At 39.9% G+C, this 18446-nt stretch overlaps 1 protein-coding gene across 1 annotated transcript; it reads right to left on the bottom strand.

Annotated features, from left to right (window-relative positions):
• Positions 1 to 9753: 9753 nt before the first annotated feature.
• LOC118491484 (ferritin-1, chloroplastic-like) lies at positions 9754 to 16339 on the bottom strand. The gene is made up of 5 exons (XM_035989303.1): positions 16259 to 16339; positions 10503 to 10666; positions 10365 to 10424; positions 9884 to 9967; positions 9754 to 9787 (listed from the first exon to the last, which is right to left on the bottom strand). Exons 1-5 carry the CDS (start codon positions 16337 to 16339, stop codon positions 9754 to 9756), a joined length of 423 nt encoding a protein of 140 aa, XP_035845196.1.
• Positions 16340 to 18446: the final 2107 nt, after the last annotated feature.

Here is an 18446-nt window from a genome sequence, read left to right as displayed (position 1 = left end):
CGAAGTCCTCCATAGACTGGAACCCATATTCGTCCGTTTAGTCGTAGCATTCCATCCTTGTCGTAGGATAACTGTTCCTCAGTTACTCCTAACTTTTCTGCAGGATAGTTAGCTTCCAACACAGCTTCCTTCTGTGCAGATAACACCCTTTCATTCAAATTATTTCTTATCTCAATGCGCTTGGCATTGATTCTGATTGGCTTCACCCTTTCCTTTCTACTTAAGGCGTCGGCAACCACATTTGCCTTGCCTGGATGGTATCTTATCTCACAGTCATAATCGTTTAAAGTTTCCATCCATCGCCTTTGACGCATGTTCAATTCCTTCTGATTGAACAGATGCTGAAGACTCTTGTGGTCTGAATATATTATGCACTTGGTTCCATACAAGTAATGTCTCCATAACTTCAAAGCAAATACAACTGCACCCAATTCCAAATCGTGGGTGGTGTAGTTCTTCTCGTGCACCTTTAGCTGGCGAGAAGCGTAGGCAATGACTTTGCCTTTCTGCATGAGTACGCAACCCATGCCCGTATGTGATGCGTCACAATACACCACAAATTCCTCTATTCCATCAGGCAATGTCAATACTGGCGCATTGCTCAGCTTCTGCTTCAGAATGTCAAAGGATTCCTGCTGCTTAGGGCCCCAATCAAACTTAATCTTCTTACGGGTCAACGAAGTTAGGGGCGCAGCAATTCTTGAAGAGTTCTCGATAAATCGCCTATAGTATCCTGCCAATCCGAGGAAACTGCGAATCTCAGTAGGAGTCTTCGGCTCCTGCCAGTTCATGACTGCTTCTACTTTAGCGGGATCTACTTGGATACCACGCTCACTTACTATATGTCCAAGGAATTGGACTTCTCGAAGCCAAAATTCACACTTTGAAAATTTGGCATAAAGCTTCTCTTGATGCAAAAGTTTGAGAATACAACGAAGGTGTTTCTCATGATCAGCTTGGTTCTTCGAGTAGATAAGAATGTCGTCAATAAAGACGATAACGAACTTATCTAAATAGGGTTTGCAGACGCGATTCATGAGATCCATGAACGCGGCTGGTGCGTTAGTGAGTCCAAACGGCATCACTAGGAACTCGTAATGTCCATAACGAGTCCTAAACGCTGTCTTGTGTACGTCTTCCTCCTTGACCTTCAACTGATGATAACCTGACCTGAGGTCAATCTTTGAGAAGTAGCTTGCTCCTTGCAACTGATCGAACAGATCGTCGATCCTGGGTAACGGATACCTATTCTTAATAGTGACCTTGTTAAGCTCTCGGTAATCGATGCACAGACGCATCGACCCATCCTTCTTTTTAACGAACAAGATTGGCGCTCCCCAAGGAGATGAGCTAGGCCTAATAAAACCTTTGGCTAAAAGCTCATCCAACTACGTCCTCAACTCCTTCATCTCCGTTGGTGCCAATCTGTATGGTGCTCTTGCTACAGGTGCAGCACCTGGAATAATGTCTATCCGGAACTCCACTTGTCTATCCGGTGGCAACCCGGGTAGCTCTTCAGGAAATACTTTAGGATATTCCGAGATAACAGGGATATCCTCAATCTTCGGCTTCGGCTCATCTATGGTAACTTGTGCCATATAAATGACACATCCCTTCTGCATGCATCTGGATGCTTTGAGCATGGACACTTGCTCAGGCAATCCATGCTGGGTATCTCCTTGAATAATAAGTGACTCGCCAGACGGAGTCTTAACTATTACCTGCTTTCTGTTGCACAGAATCTGAGCTTGGTTACTCGACAACCAATCCATGCCTATCACTATGTCGAATCCAGCTAGCTTAAAGGGAAGCAAGGATAACGGGAAAGAATGATTCCTAATGGATATAACACATCCATCTAGAATAGTCGAGGCGGTTTCTAAGGTTCCATCGGCTAATTCCACCTCATATTTCACGCTTAAGGTTTTAACAGGAAGGTTTAACAGTTTACAAAACTTATCATCTACAAACGACTTATCAGCTCCTGAATCAAACAAGACTCTAGCAAAAACATCATTTACAAGAAACGTACCGGTAATGACGTTGTCGTCAAGGACTGCTTCCTTAGCGTCCATTCTGAAGACTCTCGCATTAGTCTTCTTCCCATCATCTGCTTTCTTCGCATTCTTTGGGCAGTTGGGCCGAATATGCCCTTTCTCGTTGCAACCAAAACAGGTTGCATCCTTCATTTTCTTGCAATCCACAGCTTTATGATCTGTGGACTTGCAGATTCCACATCGTTTCTCCGAAGACTGGGATTTTGTTTCTAACCGACACCTCCCAAAGTGGTGTCTCCTACAAACCTTGCATTTGGGTTTCTCACCCGACTGATGATCACTTTTCCTAGACCCCGACCCTTTCCTGTGGTCGTTGTTCCCTCTATGTCGCTTCTCAGACCTTCGTGAGGTGTCATCCTCACGTTTCCGTTTGTTCTCCTCAGAGCTCTTCATAGCTCTCAATCTTACCACATCCTGAGTGAGGGAGAGGGATAGATCTGCTACGGATCTAAATGTAGTAGGCCTTGAAGCTTTGACGCTTGCCTTTATCTCCGGTGCCAGACCCCCAATAAATCGAGCAATTCTTCGTGGCTCCGGGGTCACCAAATAAGGCACTAACCGAGATAAGGTGTTGAACGTAGTAAGATACGCTTGACAATCGAGATTCTTCATAACTAGAGACACAAAATCCGATTCAATTCTCTCAACCTCATGCTGCGGGCAGAAGTTCTCCTTAATCAGGGCCACAAATTGTTCCCATGACAAACCGTACAGTGTGGCCTTACCGGCAGCTTGTAGGAGTGACTTCCACCATGCTAACGCATCTCCCTTGAATGACTGGGACACGTACTTCACGACGTCCCTATCAGCACACCCGCTGATATCAACCACAGTATCCATCTCATCAATCCACGTCATGCAATCGACGGCTCCCTTTTCCCCAGTGAAATCTCTGGGCTTGCAAGATACAAAATACTTGTACGTACAGGACCTGCTGTACGTGTCATGTTTCAGCTAAATCTCCTGCTTTGGGACGCTGCTGTGGTTGGAGGAGTGATTATCATCCTCAGCTTTCTTCGGCTCACTCTTTTTAGATGGCGGCTTACTATGAGCCTCAGAATGAGTCTTGGGCTTTGCGTGCGTTTCTGTTCGGGTCCTACTCCGAGTACCACTAGATTCCCTGAATTGCCTATCCATAGCTTTGGCAACAGCGTTATCTATCAGTGCTTGCAACTCTGCACCGGTAACGTGAATCTTTGCATTATCTGAGTGTTCCCCAGAATGACTGTTGGTCTCCTCCGATTTGGCCATTGTAGCTTTAAGCTACAATAAAGGACAAGGTCTAATTTAGAACCTAACAGTATCATCGTTCTTAAACGATTTATTAACCATGGTATCAAGAACCTTAGCAGTTAATTTAATAAATTTCATTCAAGCTCTTATTAGCAATCAAGGAATGAAAATACATATATTGGCACCATAGGCCTAGTCACAAGGACAATCACTAAATTATAAATTTAGATTTTTATAGGATTATAAATTGTATAATTAAACAAATAACCCTTTACTAGGCAGGGAGTCATAAACTACAACTGCCACTATATAACATAGTTATAACCCGTAGGTATCAAGTCATAAACAGACTTGCGTACAGATATAATCTGTAGATATTTCTTGTCTTGGCAGGGAGTTATAAACCACAACTGCCACTATATGACATAGTCCTAACCCGAAGGTATCAAGTCATTAATAGACTTGTATACAGATATAATCTGTAGATAATTTATTAAAAAGGGTGGCTTGTGTGATTCTACCGATCACGCTTAGCCAGGAATGTTAACATGTTTTCAGATGTTAACAGGGAGTTGAATCTTTTCAACCAGGTTTTACCATCAGGGCCAGGCCTGTTAATAAGGCATTCAAGCTAGGTTATACCTTACTAAGATTCTTATAAAGTGGCAAATCAAATAAAAATTGATATTTTCCATTATTTTAATATTATATTCATGCATATAAATAAAGTGAGAAATTCAAATTAACCATTTCAAATTTCAAATAAAGTAACTAGTACATATTTGCCCTAAACGGGACTTTGAAATAACACGAAAAACATGAATAACATGAATAACATGCCCGCGCAGGGGCTAACAAATAACAACAAAAATTAAAATAAAGCAAACCCACGCAGGGGTCAACAGAACAACATACCCACGCAGGGGTAGAATAAGATAGATATACCCACGCAGGGGTAGAGTACAAGGATAGATGTCCACGCAGGGACATGAGTAAATGAGACAATAATTAAAGGATTCAATGATCCCTCTTGCTCTTACCCTTGAGCAGGTCAAACACCTTCTTGAACATGCCACTGGTGCGACGGCGATCAGCTCGCATCTCGTGTTGAAACTCACGTCGCATGCTATCAATCCCATGCAGGATTTCCTGAACCTGCGGCGGCGACATCATAGGCGCTGGTGGCGGTGGCTGGTACTGCTGCGGCTGCGGTGGCTGGTACTGCTGCGGCTGCGGTGGCTGCTGGTAACCCGGAGGGTAACCAAAAGTAGACTGCCCAGCAGCCCAAGTGTCTCCCAATGGACCACTAGGTGGGAGTGAGCTGTAGTTCACAGCTTGCCAATAAGGGTCTCCTGTGTAATCATAACCCTGAGGGAAAACATGCTCGAACGGGTTAAACTGAGCTGCACTAGCATAAGCCGGAATCGGCTCTCCATAGTTCTGCGGCGGCAGAGGCGGGATCGGTACAGAAGTAACCTCCGATACGGGATGCGGAGACTCCCCTGTCTCGGACTCCCCGGGAAGAGACGTGTAGCGGCTGCTACCAACATGTGGAGGGGTGCCTATGCGAATCCCTCCGCGCGTAGACATGCGCGCATTCCTCCTAGGCCTCTGAGGTGGAGGAGGTAAAACTGGTGACGGCGGTGGTGACGGAGTGATCACGTCACGCCATAGGGCCTCAGATAGGTCCTGCGGTAGAGGCGGCTGCTGCTGGAGCTGCTGCTGCTGCGAGTGGTGCTGCGAGTGCACCGGCGAAACCTGGTGAGACTGGAGCATCGGAGAGTTGTGGCTGGGGGTGTAATACCAATCATGCTGCTTAAATCTCTCCTGAAAGCTGTCCCCACCATTGTAGGGTGATCCCCTAAATGGCGACCCATCCGATATCTCAATCGGATGGTTAGGCGTACCTGACGGCGGTAGCGAGGGGTCCGTATCCTCGTCGACGTCCATCTCGTGACCACCAGAAAAGTGGTCCTCCGGTCCAAGTGGGTTATGACCCACTGGCTCATCCACAAAAGCATCAGGGTTATACAAACCCTGGTAGACTGGTGCTGGATACTGGTGCGGTGACTGCTGCAAAGGTATGTAGGATCCATGCGAACCATGGGGCCCGTTCTCCGAGTGGGGCCCAAACGAGTGGGGTAATGACGGTGAAGTGCTGGCGGATACCGAGTGTCTAGCAGGCTCGGCGAAAGACCTCCAAAGGTCGTTGGCGGCTGTGTTGTGCGTGGCGGATGGAGCTCGCCTATGTGAGGGCCCTGCCTCATGGTCGTGAGACGTAGCAAATCCTCCTCGACCTCTCATTCGTGGCGGCATAATGATCCTGTCAAAAGTCAAACAAGTTGCACAACAAAATATATAAGACAAAGCAAAATAATAAAAATAAATTAAACGAAATGTTGAACATTTCCTAAGTTCTTTGTCTAGACTCGAAAATCGAGGAATGTGCAATTGTGTAACTGAGATTAAACACAAAAGACTAGTGTTTAATTCACTCAGCGTTGGCTCTGATACCAACCTGTCACACCCCCATTTCCACGTGTCACCGGTGGGCCCGGTGTGGGGTACAGTGACGTAGTTGGCATCGTCATAGACAATCAACACAATATAATAATGCACAGCGGAAGCAGAATAGATACATTTCAACTTTTAAATAAATTGCAATAATAAATATCACAGTAGTTGAAACGGATCCACAGGCGGATCAAATACAAATAAGATAAAATATTGTTCAACAGATATTTGTCGTCCGAGCTTGCGAGACTATAGTGGACGCTCTTAGGAAACAGCCAGCCTATTTTCGTATAGTACCTGCACTTAACCTTTTGGGAAAAATACGTCAGTTTACACTGGTAAATACAAATCGACTGACTCATTTTGAAAATGATTGAAAATTGATTTAAATGCACAAGGCATAAATATTTTTATTAACTTGGGATAATTATATAACATAAACTTGTGAACGATTTACATGCACTCGTATCTTTGGTGGCCCGGGATCTGCTGTCCGGGCTAAGAATTAAATGACACACCACATTAAAGAGTTATACACGACGAGTGTACGCCTACACCCCGTGCTCTGGTCGTGGCCATCTCGTAAGATAATGCCAAGGATATCCGGGACACGGTCAATAACCCCCCAAAGCCTTTAAGTAAGACAAGACTGTTTAAACGAAGTCGCACAAGCTATTCAAGACTGTACACCCATAAGGCGCAGGACTTGTGCGCCCGATCAAGCGGTATTTTAAATACCGTACCCCAAGCCCGTATAGGGAAAATAAGTCAAAATGTATTTACCTGAGCAAGTATAAGTCACAAATGATAAGTGTTGGTAGCTTTTACCGGGCCTCCTAATCTGGAACAAAGGTTTATAATTAACCTATTAGATTCCTAACGGGTCTTTTATTTAAGCCTAAACTTTGACCGGTTAGTTTTAAGAATGATACGGTTTACGCACGATTAAGCGAAAGACCGGATAGAAGGTGATTTAGACCCGACAAGCTTGAATACTTGTATAATATGGGTATACTAAATACATTCTGGATTTTGAAATAAAAATGATAACGTTTGACCCGTTTCGGTCAATTTACGCAAACTAGTTACGTAAACCGAATCGAACGCGAAAAGGGCGATACGGGTAGACAAATGATTCAAATGCAAGTTCCCTGAGATAATATGCTTAAAATATGATATAATATCAGTAAGTTATGTTCTATATTGCCCGGAATAATTTTAAACTCAATTTATGCCTTAGAAGGGCATTTTGGTCTTTTAAAAGATAATAAAAGAGTAACATTAGAAATCTGAGTTTCGGGTCTGGTTCATACAGTAAATATACTTAATATAACATATTATATCAGTAGGGTATGACCCATATACTAAATTTATCATTTAAAACCAAACTATGCACCGTAGGGGTATTTTAGTAATTTCACAAGGGCTCGAAATGCCAAAACTGGAAATCTGAGATTATATACTTATACTTACTGTTATTATATGAAAATATGCTAAACACATCAGTAGGTATAAGTCTTACATGTTTAAAACAAGTATAACGCTTACTATGCGCTTAAAACGCTAAATATGCGATTTAAGGGCGTTTTCGGGTTTTCAAATTAAATCTGAGATTTTTATATTTCCAGAATACTTAAAATAATTTTTTCATCATATAAAATCAGTAGAAAAAGGTTTCGGGTCAAAAGGATGTGTAAAACTCATTTTATGGCTAAAACGGTCAAAACCGACATAAGCCGAAATGACTAGGCGATCTAGGATCCGTTCAGCCAAAAATTAATTAAAAATCATCAAAATTCCCAGAATATTATATTACTTCTGTTGGTAAAGAGTTTCGTATCAAAACGTGGCCAGAAACGGGTTCTACGCGAAAAGGACCGTTTATGTAAATTTATAATATAGTTTTACGCTAATGGCCATAACTCACAATCTGGACCACCAACTGATCCGAAATTTTCGGTGCAAGTTTATATATTAGAAATGAAGATTTCTATCCTTTCACTTTTCCAAAAATCACGTTTTAAATCAAAAAGGGCAAAATAGTCAACTTTATGCATAAATCGGAAACATGCATTCGAATCGGCTAAGCATAGACTTATGACATAAAATTTCCAGAAAGTTTAACTAAAATGCCAATGGTCAAAAATGCTCTAAAATACAGATCTCACACATGCATGTACGGATCCGAACCGATAGTTTACGAAAAAGTCGTTTATTAAGACTTTCGGTTCCAATCCGGGTTTACACTAAAGATCGTCGAGTTGATCGTGGTAAAATACATTCTTATATTCATAATAAAGCTTTCTATGAAGATCAAACAGATTGCATGTCATCTATATCATTATTCATGTCATTTTTCACAAAAATCGCTTCTGTTGACTTTTTAGAAATAGGTTTGACTCGACATTTAGCATGCATGTAGTGGGAATCAGAGAGTACCCTTTTGAGGGTTTGTTTCCCATAATATTACCAACATAAATCAGGTTTCAATTCGAGGAATGACTGATTGAAACTTATTTAATCAGAAAGTCAAAGCTTATGAACAAATAGTTTGACTTTTAGCAATAATCACAACAAGAACGGATTAAAGAACGAATTGAAAGCTTACAAAGGTCCTATAGGTGTTTAGTGAACACTAGGATTCGACCTTGATGATCAGATTAACTCCAGAAAGCCTGCCTTGAAAGTTCTTGAGAGCTCTTGAGAGAAATAAGTTCTTGATCAAATGCAAATGTCCAAGAAATGGTTTGTAATCTGATTTAAAGCTGAAATTTCGAGGGTACTGTTGTAGTAGCCATGCATGGCATCCTATTGGAGCTTTTGGAGGCAAGAACCAGCTGTATGACACTCAAATTCGGACCCAAATCACCCAAATACGATTTTTCTGTCGCTGGCAGCCCCACGCGGCCCGCTTGGGTCATGCCAGGCGGGTCGCCTGACCCCTGTTCAGCAAAACAAGTTTCAATCTTTGACAGCTTTAGTCCCTGAGCTTGCGTGCGATGTTTCGGCTGCTTAATTTGACCCGTAAACCCTCAAACTTGGTTTTTAAGAACCTTAGGACTTTTACCAACATGGAAATGTCCTCGGAACATTTTGCGCTCAACCGAAAAGCCCTGAAATTCGACGTTGACGCTTTTAGTCCTTCAAGTACGGTTTTGGCCATAACTTTCTCATACGTTGACGAAACTTCATGAAATTTTTACCACATATTCTAGTGAGTATATTTTAGCTATACAAAGCTTCGGGTCTGCCAAAAGTTCACTCAGAGGTATAAATTAAACATGTTGACACTTTTGGCCCCTATAGTTTGAAATACTTCACTTTTGTGCAATTTCCGCGTCGTATGATCCATGAACCATCCGTTTAAGGTTATAAACATTATGTAGGGTTATCATAGAGCCTATTTATCCATTGTTGACACTTTGGACCCTTACGTTCCATAGTTTTCACTGTTTGTCACTTTTAGTCCCTCTAAAGTATGTTTTCACATAACGGAACCTTATGACACGTGTCAAGACATTATTGGACGAAATTTTTCGAGGTGTTACATCATCCTTATCGACCTTTCATCTCCACTTTTCTCGTTAACGACATCTCCTATAATAGCACAAAAAAAAAATTCAGCAACAAATACTTTGCATAATTTACAAGTATACACCAACAACTTTACACATTTAATACACAAAAAAATCTGAGATATCACAAAAACAGACACTATACACATGTGTACATCGCATTAAAAGCAGAGCAAAATCAGAATACACATGTGTACATCGCGTTAAAACAGAGCAAAATAAAAAAATGAACAAAAAAAACTCAGCAACTAATACTTTGCATAATTCACAAGTGTACATCAACAACTTTACACATTAAATACATAAAAAAATTATGAGATATCACAAAAACAGACGCTATACACATGTGTACATTGCATTAAAACAGAGCAAAATCAGAATACACATGTGTACATTGCATTAAAGAATCTACAAGTATTCATGTAGCATAGCCGGATCAAACACTGTCCCATTGATTGTTAGTACAAGTTTATTTAAAAAATGACAACGATTTTAGTAACTTACTTGGCTAACCCCTTGAGAGCAACATTGTCCCTATCAAAGTAGGCATACATAACATGGTAGACGTATGAAACATTGTACTCAACACTGAAAACAAACACAAAACAGAAATATATCATAAAAATAAGAACAAAGTCACCATCAATCCTATAACAAATATGTATACAAAACTTAAAAATGAATTAAAAAAAGTTCAATCCAAATAAAACTGACAAGCATAAGACAATTAAATATAGAAAAATGTATCAAAATCATGTACAGCAAAGCCCTAATCATATATACGTATAACTAGACCTTATGTTCTCCTAATCATTTCATCAAACACCTATTGTGCATTCTAAATTCACGTTAAAATTCTAATACCAACCTAATAAGGTTTCAATTATAACACAAAATCAATAAACAGTCACTTATGACTTAACCTAATAACAAAATTAATAAAAAGAAGGAACAAAATTGAGAAATTGAGAGTAAGGAAAACTACTTGATCTGTTCGTTGATGGCGGCTTCGAATTCATTAGCGTACTTTTTCTTCGATTCGGATCTGAAAAAAGATCCGGTGAAGATCAAAGCCGGTGATGAAACCTTCCTCGATTCCTTTCACCCCATCGATTCCGTTCACCTTCCTCGAAATCGGAGATGGAGGTTGTAATCGAACCGGATAAACTGTGCCATAGATTCCGCTAAACCGGAGAAATCTCCGGCGTCTATTGCGATCGAACCGAATTTCAGATCTACAGCGTCCGGTGGAAGGAGGCGGATGTACGGCAGCGCATTGACGCCGAACTGAGCGAACGATTGTTGTGATTCGCCGAACTCGATATCGCAGAAGAAGAGTTTGTTGAGTGTAGATCTGGAGTCTTGGTGGTTTATTGTAAAGGATTTGGATAGTAATAAGAATTCAGATTTTAGTAATTTGAGGTGGGAGAGAAGGATGTTGAAGAAAGTTTGTTAAGTGTAGATCTGGAGTCTTCGTATTCCTAATTGCTAATAGTTGTAACACAGTTAAATGTTGATAATCATGAATTTTCAATTTGATACATGGAAAGAATTTAGGTTTCTTTTTTTAATTATTTTGATTGTGTAATTACGGGTATACCCTTATGTATTTAATTAAATGAAAAAAATTAACCAAATAATTACCATCATTCCACTCATTCAAATCTCAAGATCATAAAAATCAAGGGCCCATATCAGTTCACACAGTTCACTTTGGAGAAGTTGTTCACATTTGAACCTTATCCTATATATATATATATATATATATATATAATTGTATATATATATATATATATATATGTATAGAGTGGGGATCCTACGGAAAGTGTGCTTTTCCTAGAAAGTCTAGGAAGCGATCTGGGCCATCCAATGGGTATGTTTAATGGTTGAGATCATCTTGGTGGCATTTTGGTAATATGTGTTTCTTAAAAATAGGATTATTTAATTAATTAGGGTAGATATGTCATTTAGCTTGTTTTAAATATGGAAATAATTGTCCTCCAGCATTACCAGCATGGATGGTAAAACACAGCATGTGAATCTGCTTGCTGTTAAAACACAATTGTATGAATCTGAATGCTAAAACACAACTGTATGAATCTGCTTGCTGTTAAAACACAACTGTATGAATCTAATGCTAAAACACAACTGTATGAATTTGCTTGCTGTTAAAACACAACTGTATGAATCTACTTGCTGTTAAAACACAACTGTATGAATCTGAATGCTAAACCACAACTGTATGAATCTGCTTGCTGTTAAAACATAACTGTATGAGTCTGAATGCTAAAACACAACTATATGAATCTGCTTGCTGTTAAAACACAACTATATGAATCTGAATGCTAAAACACTACTGTATGAATCTGCTTGCTGTTAAAACACAACTGTATGAATCTGAATGCTAAAACACAACTGTATGAATCTGAATGCTAAAACACAACTGTATGAATCTGCTTGCTGTTAAAACACAATTGTATGAATCTGAATGCTAAAACACACTTGTATGAATCTGCTTGCTGTTAAAACACAACGTCAAGAACATTTTGGTGGTTTCCAGACATAATTAAAAATCGATACAGACCAGATAATAGTAAACAGAAAAAGAAGTGTATTTGCCGTATCCGCAATCAAGAATTGTGTTTGAAGCCATAACTATCTCTCACATAAAAAATGATTTACGAATAAAGTTGATCAAGATTGTGAAAGGAACGAATGAGAATTTGATTGATATTTACATCTGGTAGTAATTCGCAAATCATAGAGAATCAGTTACCATAAAATCGTGCATAGTTAGTTAATGAGATATAAATTCCAAAATTAAAATAAAATGTCAAATTACAAAATTGCTCTTTTAGTTAAAATCCTTCAATGCCACATGTCACGTTCTGATTGCTTACTAGACTTTCTAGGAAAATAAGGCTTTCTACCAACACCTACTCTATATGTGTATATATATATATATATATATATATATATACACGTATATATGTACGAAGTGTAAGTGTAGGAGATGAGTTTGCCCCTTGATTTGCAAGATCAATGGTTGAGATTAAGTGGTCCTTAAATATAGCATTCAGATAACTAAAAACAACTAAAAACAAGGGAAACAAGTGGGGAAAATGATGAAACAGGAAAATCCAATATTGTTGAGTCATAAACTCACTTCCCCCTTGATTTTTAAACGACTATAACTTTTTCATGAGTTAATATTTATTTATAAAAATACACCGTATTAACGACATTTCACTCTCTTTAATTTGAGAGCCTGTTGTTATAGTTTTCTTAAAAAACTGAAAGATTTTGAATACCCATTACATGAAGTGACTACATGATTTTGAATACCCATTACGTGATTACGTGATTTCATTATAGTATTTTATGTGAAACCACACGAAGTGATTACGTAATTATGAAACAATAGTTGACTATGTATTATTACGTGACTAAGTGATTTTGAATACTTATTTGTGATTACGTGATTCATTATAATATTTATGTGAAACCCCACTGAGTGATTAAATAATTACGTATAAACAAAACATGTATACATAATATATCATATGGAATACTTAATATTTCAGGTGATCGAAGTGTCACACTCCAGTCAAAGATAATATTTATAAGCCCTATTTACCCTTAACAAATAGCTAGTGGTAGCAAGGGGGCGAACCACGAAGACTATGTGGTTTGCGAATGGATTTGGATGAATTCTCAAAAGATATCACAATTATGAAGCTTGCTATCTTGTTTTTGTGTATTTTTGTTTGATTGAAAGATGTGAATTAAAGTTACTAAAGAAATCGGGTTGATAACTGCGAATGATTAACAATTGCAAGAATGTAATTAAAGGTTTAAACAAGATAGAGAAAACAAGGTTCACACCCGGTTCTGTAATTGCAATCCTAGGGTTCTTACAAGTTTTAAATTTGATTTACTTGAATATGTTATTAACGGATTTCTATCATCAAAGCTTAGGTGCCAATTGCTATCAACGCATATTACGGACCACAATGCACTTCGTTACTTCGGACAAGTAAAACCTTTTGAATGACAAGGCATAATTGCACAAACTTGTTTCGCAAAGTCAAATTTCATAACTCACTCGACAATTCACAAATATAGTTCAAATGCAAGACAATTGTCAATCAATTCAAATACAATTCAAGTTGTCACAAAATCAAACTAAAACATTGTTCAAACCCTAGACTTACAATAACCTACACCGGGGTGAAACCTCCAAGAAATTAGCCGCTTATGGTGAACGAGACTTGATCAACGGATGCTTGGAACTCAATTTGGATCATCTTGAAGCTTGAAGAATGATGGAATGGTGGTTAGGGTTTGTATTGGAATAGTGGTGATGAAAGGATGGATGATTGATGGAATTAGGGTTGTGTGTATGAAAGTGATAATGATTCGGGTGTTTTTTCGAATGATTGGGATGAAGGTTGGTGATAGTAGGTGGATTGGTGATCAATGGTGGGTGAGAATAGGCTCCAAGATATGATTCAAACTTCAAAATAATGAGTAAGTCCCGAAAAATTGATGATCCCTTTCCTTTCATTCGTTCCCATACACAAAGGAACAAAATTCTCGCGTCAACATATTGGGAGGCCGTCGCCGACGGCCTAAAGCCCCGCCGGCGACGCCTCATGCATTTTCAGAAGTGGCCGACAGCCAAATTCACTGTCTACGGACAAAACCGGCGACGGCAGTTTGTATCGACCGTCGGCGACGGCCCATATGGGCGTCGGCGACGGTGCCCAGAAATCATCTTTTCCGTTTTTCCCATTTCTTGAGTCCGGTTGACCCGTTTTGCGTCTCGGTGGTCCGTTTATCGTCCCGGTAGTCCGTAAAGCTCCCAAAAAGCACCTTTAACTCCATCAAACATGCAAACACATTTTTTATTAAGAGTAGGCTATTCGAGATTAAAAGTTACGTAAAAACATCGACTTAAACAATTACGAACACCGGTTTTCAACCACGTATCACATCCCCACACTTGTCTTTTGCTTGCCCTCAAGCAAATCTGTATTTCACTTTCACGTGGGTCGAACAAAGAACACACTCCCCATTCCCCAGACGAAGGTTAAGGTCAATTGTCATACAAGAGTTCAAACTTATTACAATTTTCAACATATTTAGCGGTCAAGTGAATAATCACATATAACAATGGTTATCCAAGATTAACCCGCCCGCGGAACCAACAATTCATGCACATCACTCACAATGTTCTCTCCACTCGGCTTATAAATTGGCTAATGTTTATAATGTATTAGCACTTCAACAATTAATCGCTCAAAACCGATTAGAACACGTACTCGCATAGGCTTGCAACTCAATCATTCTCCACCATCAAACACGAATACCAAGCACAAGTCATAAGGTCTTTGAACGGGTTGTAACGGGGCTAGGCTAAGGATAGGAAATAGGATATTTTAAAGTGGCTAAGGTGATGAAAATTCGATTTTTATTAGAAACGACTACTCTAAACTAAACTATAAACATCAACTTCGAGGCAATTATTTTTGCCTTTTATTTCTCAAACTAAGAACATATATTTTTGTTTTTTTCTCAACAATTTTCTCATCTTTATCATAACATTTTCTGATTTTTCTCTTTTTTATGCAAACAATCAAATACAACTATACAAACTCGACTCCTATAATCGAATTTCCATCACACGGGTTTAAAAGAAAAAGGTTTAAGGTTATGGGCTATAGGATGGTCAAACGAAAGGATTAGGCTCAAAATTGGCTACTAGGGGATAAATTTTTGGGTAAGGATATAAAAATGGTGTAAAATGGAAAAGGTTTACCTAATGCCTTAATTTCTCGTGCTTGTATTCGGTCTATGGTCTCAAACGCATCAAAAGTTGCAAGTTCTACAATACATGACTAATGGTCCACTCAAACAAAGAAACATAAGTATGTAATCTATGATGTAAAAGTGGCTCAAAACCTCACATATCTAAAGGGTATGGTATGTGACATGCATCAAATACTAGTTTCTTAGGCGGATTATTCCCAAATAATCACCCGCTAAATACCCGTCATGTTATTAATTTGAACTTGACCATGACAAAAGACCAAATGGGTTGTGACATCCCTCGTTGACTTAGTTACTTGTGCTTTAAGATCGCTTTCGAAACAAGACATTTTTGAAAAATTTTTGAAATTTTCCCCCATCCCCACACTTGAGGTATTCATTGCCCTCAATGTGTAGTATTTAAATGAACGGGTCAAAATCGAAAACTTTTACTACTCCCCCATCCCCACACTTGAGGTAAACATTGTCCTCAATGTGTAAGAACTAGAGTTTTAAAACGCACAAGGGATGTGACACGGCTAACCTCCCAAAAATTCCACCCCGAAAAATAATTCACAATTACAATCCACTTATTACTAATCTAAGAATTAAGGTAAAAAGGAAACGCATGCACCTGATATTTGTCGCTAGATGCTCCTGTCTTCTTCTTCTCTCCACAAAATTGGTTGTCTCGCGAACATGGTGTACCTATAAATCTAAACCCTTGTGTAGAAGCATGCTTCTCACAACCATTGAAATTTGTTAGGTTCTTAGTTCTACCATTTTTATGAAAGTTTTACCAAATCATGCGTTAATTTACCTTGATTTTTTTGTGGAAAATAGTTTACAACAATAACAATAGTAACTCACTTTCGTGGGAATCACGGTTGCATTTAGCTTAAGCAACAAGCCCTTTTAAACCCCCCAATAGCTTGGGAGGACGAGAGGTCTCGTGAGGGTTATATAGGGAACACACCTACAATGTTCATTTAACTAGGCAAAAGGAAATAATAACGGAATAGAAATAAAGAAAACCAAGATATACAACAACAACAACACAAAACATACCTTGCCTTCACCGCCGATATCTCTCGTTTGGATCAACTGGCGGGTTTGGCTGGTATGAGTAGCCAGTGAGGCCTCAAACATTTCCCTATAGTTATCGAGGGGACCTGGCTCTCCTTGAGGTGGCGGCTGGTAGGGTATCAGAATGAAACTGGACCCAACTGCCTCGGGCCAGTGAGGGGATGGATCAAAAGGGCCTCACGGAACACGGAGGTTAGAGTAATCGATCCATCCCGCGTGTTCTACATAAGGGAGGCCTGCCTCATAGTCTCTCCGATGTCTCTCCTGATCGTGGAGGATCTTAGCGTTGTTTATCGCCATTTCATTTGAGACATATAAGGCACTCCAGCGCTGATCTTGTAATGTGTTTCGCTCGTGCCGCTTTTTTTCTTCCCTTTCTTCCCATGCCCGTCTTCGGGCAATATCTTCCTCCTGCAATTGTAACAAGCGTTCCATTTGGGATCTTTGAAGCGCTTGTTGCAATTGTTGCTCTTCCATATGGTTTTCCATCCTCTCACGATAGGCCGATTGGACGGCCCACTTTTCCTGCATCTGGGTCCCATGCATCTCTTCCCAAGCCTTCCTTCTCACCTCATCTTCCCTTCCTTCTCCTATACACGCCGACACATTATCATAAACCACTTGTTGCCCGCGGTTAAAATTCTTGTACGATGGCCCCTGTCTTTGATTCACAAAATTTGCTACATCGGCAGAAATTTCCTGATGTTGCCGCCTGTACCTCTGCCTTGGTCCCCATGGACCGGCATCCTCAGTCTCATCCTCCATGTCAACCATCTCCTCATCATCATCACCCTCTTCAGCCTCGCTCGGATCAGTGTACCTATAACTGTTTCCTTGATCATCCTCCACTGTATGAAGATGACCAAAGACTTTAACCATTATCTTCCAATGTCCCTTCATTGAAGCAAGGTTAAACTGATCATTGGGTTTAGAAACCCACAACGATTCCTAAGGAAACGTGTTTTGCTGCAAAATCATCGCGCTGATTAACCGCACGTAGGGGATCATCTTCCGTTTGAACGACTCCCTTGTGTCCCACGTGTTTATCATCACGATTTGACGCCATGATAGCCTTGGTGTCCCATACAACAACGAATGTAAGACCCGGCAGTCGGGTGCCTTCACTGTCCCGCGGTCTCCGAACCGCACCATAACATTTTCCAACGAAATGCCTTGTAATATTTTACCCTCCAAGGACAAATCGTTCCTAGATTCCCCCGCACCCCAGAACCTGGCAATACCGACGCTAGCATTTGATCCGAGTCAGCAGTGTTTGTTTTGTTATCCAAAAATGATCATAGTCATAATAATCATATGCTTCAACCCCCAATGAATCAAATCTCGCGACGGCATTCATGTGCTCAAACGATATAATCATTTTAGGCATGCCAATGTTGCCAATTAACTGCCACGTAGGAGCCGACCCATCCGAATTTTCAAACCTTAAAGTTGACAACCATTCACAAACCGCAGCCAAATAGACTCATGTGGTGATGTCCTCACACCAATCTAGTACTCGTTCCCACCCGATCTTCTCAAACCTTTGAGTTATGCCAATTGTGCGGAATTCCTCGACATTCACCGCACGTTCACATACTACTCTATCGGGTACAGCCTTTGAAACACCCGTGACCATTTTCATCTTCCACATCTTTGCCTCTAACCTTTTGTTGTTATACCGGGAAAGAGCCTTCTGCTTGTCGTCTTTCCATGCTGAGGCCGACCTACTATTTTTGAATTCATCCCAACTCCAATCCTGTCGATATAGTTGCCCATCATCTTCTTCCACATTGCTCAACTGTTCCCATCGTCTTTGATAATGTCCCGAGCCTGAACCGGCTCCAGAATATGAACCTTGTCCGGAAGTTTTTGATCTCTTTCTTCCTCCGAACATAACTACAATCAAAAGACAAAAGAACAATTAGCACCCCCAAATCTTCAAACAATCAAAAACTTTGAACATAATCTATGATGTTGAATTTCAATCAATAACTAGATGTAAAATCGCCTTTTTAAACTTCCAAAGTCGCACATTTTATCATCTACATATCAATTTAACATGTTTATTCACAAAATTTTTCAAAGTTTCATGGTTTCAACAATATTCAACATCTCAACTATGCTCAATCATGCAACTAACTAGTGTAATCACATCACTAAAACTAGAGCA

The sequence above is a fragment of the Helianthus annuus genome, chromosome 4 (assembly GCF_002127325.2).
Source record: "Helianthus annuus cultivar XRQ/B chromosome 4, HanXRQr2.0-SUNRISE, whole genome shotgun sequence".
NCBI classification, from domain to species: Eukaryota; Viridiplantae; Streptophyta; class Magnoliopsida; order Asterales; family Asteraceae; genus Helianthus; species Helianthus annuus.
The sequence above is the reverse complement of the archived record's forward strand: the minus strand, read 5'-3'. Positions and strand labels throughout refer to the sequence as shown.

Coding starts and splice junctions, on each gene's coding strand:
- LOC118491484 (XM_035989303.1), bottom strand. CDS start 16,339: ATGTTTGAGGCCTCACTGGCTACTCATACCAGCCAAACCCGCCAGTTG. Junction 10,667..16,258: donor ATATCGGCGGTGAAGGCAAG/GTATGTTTTGTG, acceptor TCGTTCGCTCAG/TTCGGCGTCAATGCGCTGCC. Junction 9,968..10,364: donor GCCATCAACGAACAGATCAA/GTAGTTTTCCTT, acceptor GTTTGTTTTCAG/TGTTGAGTACAATGTTTCAT.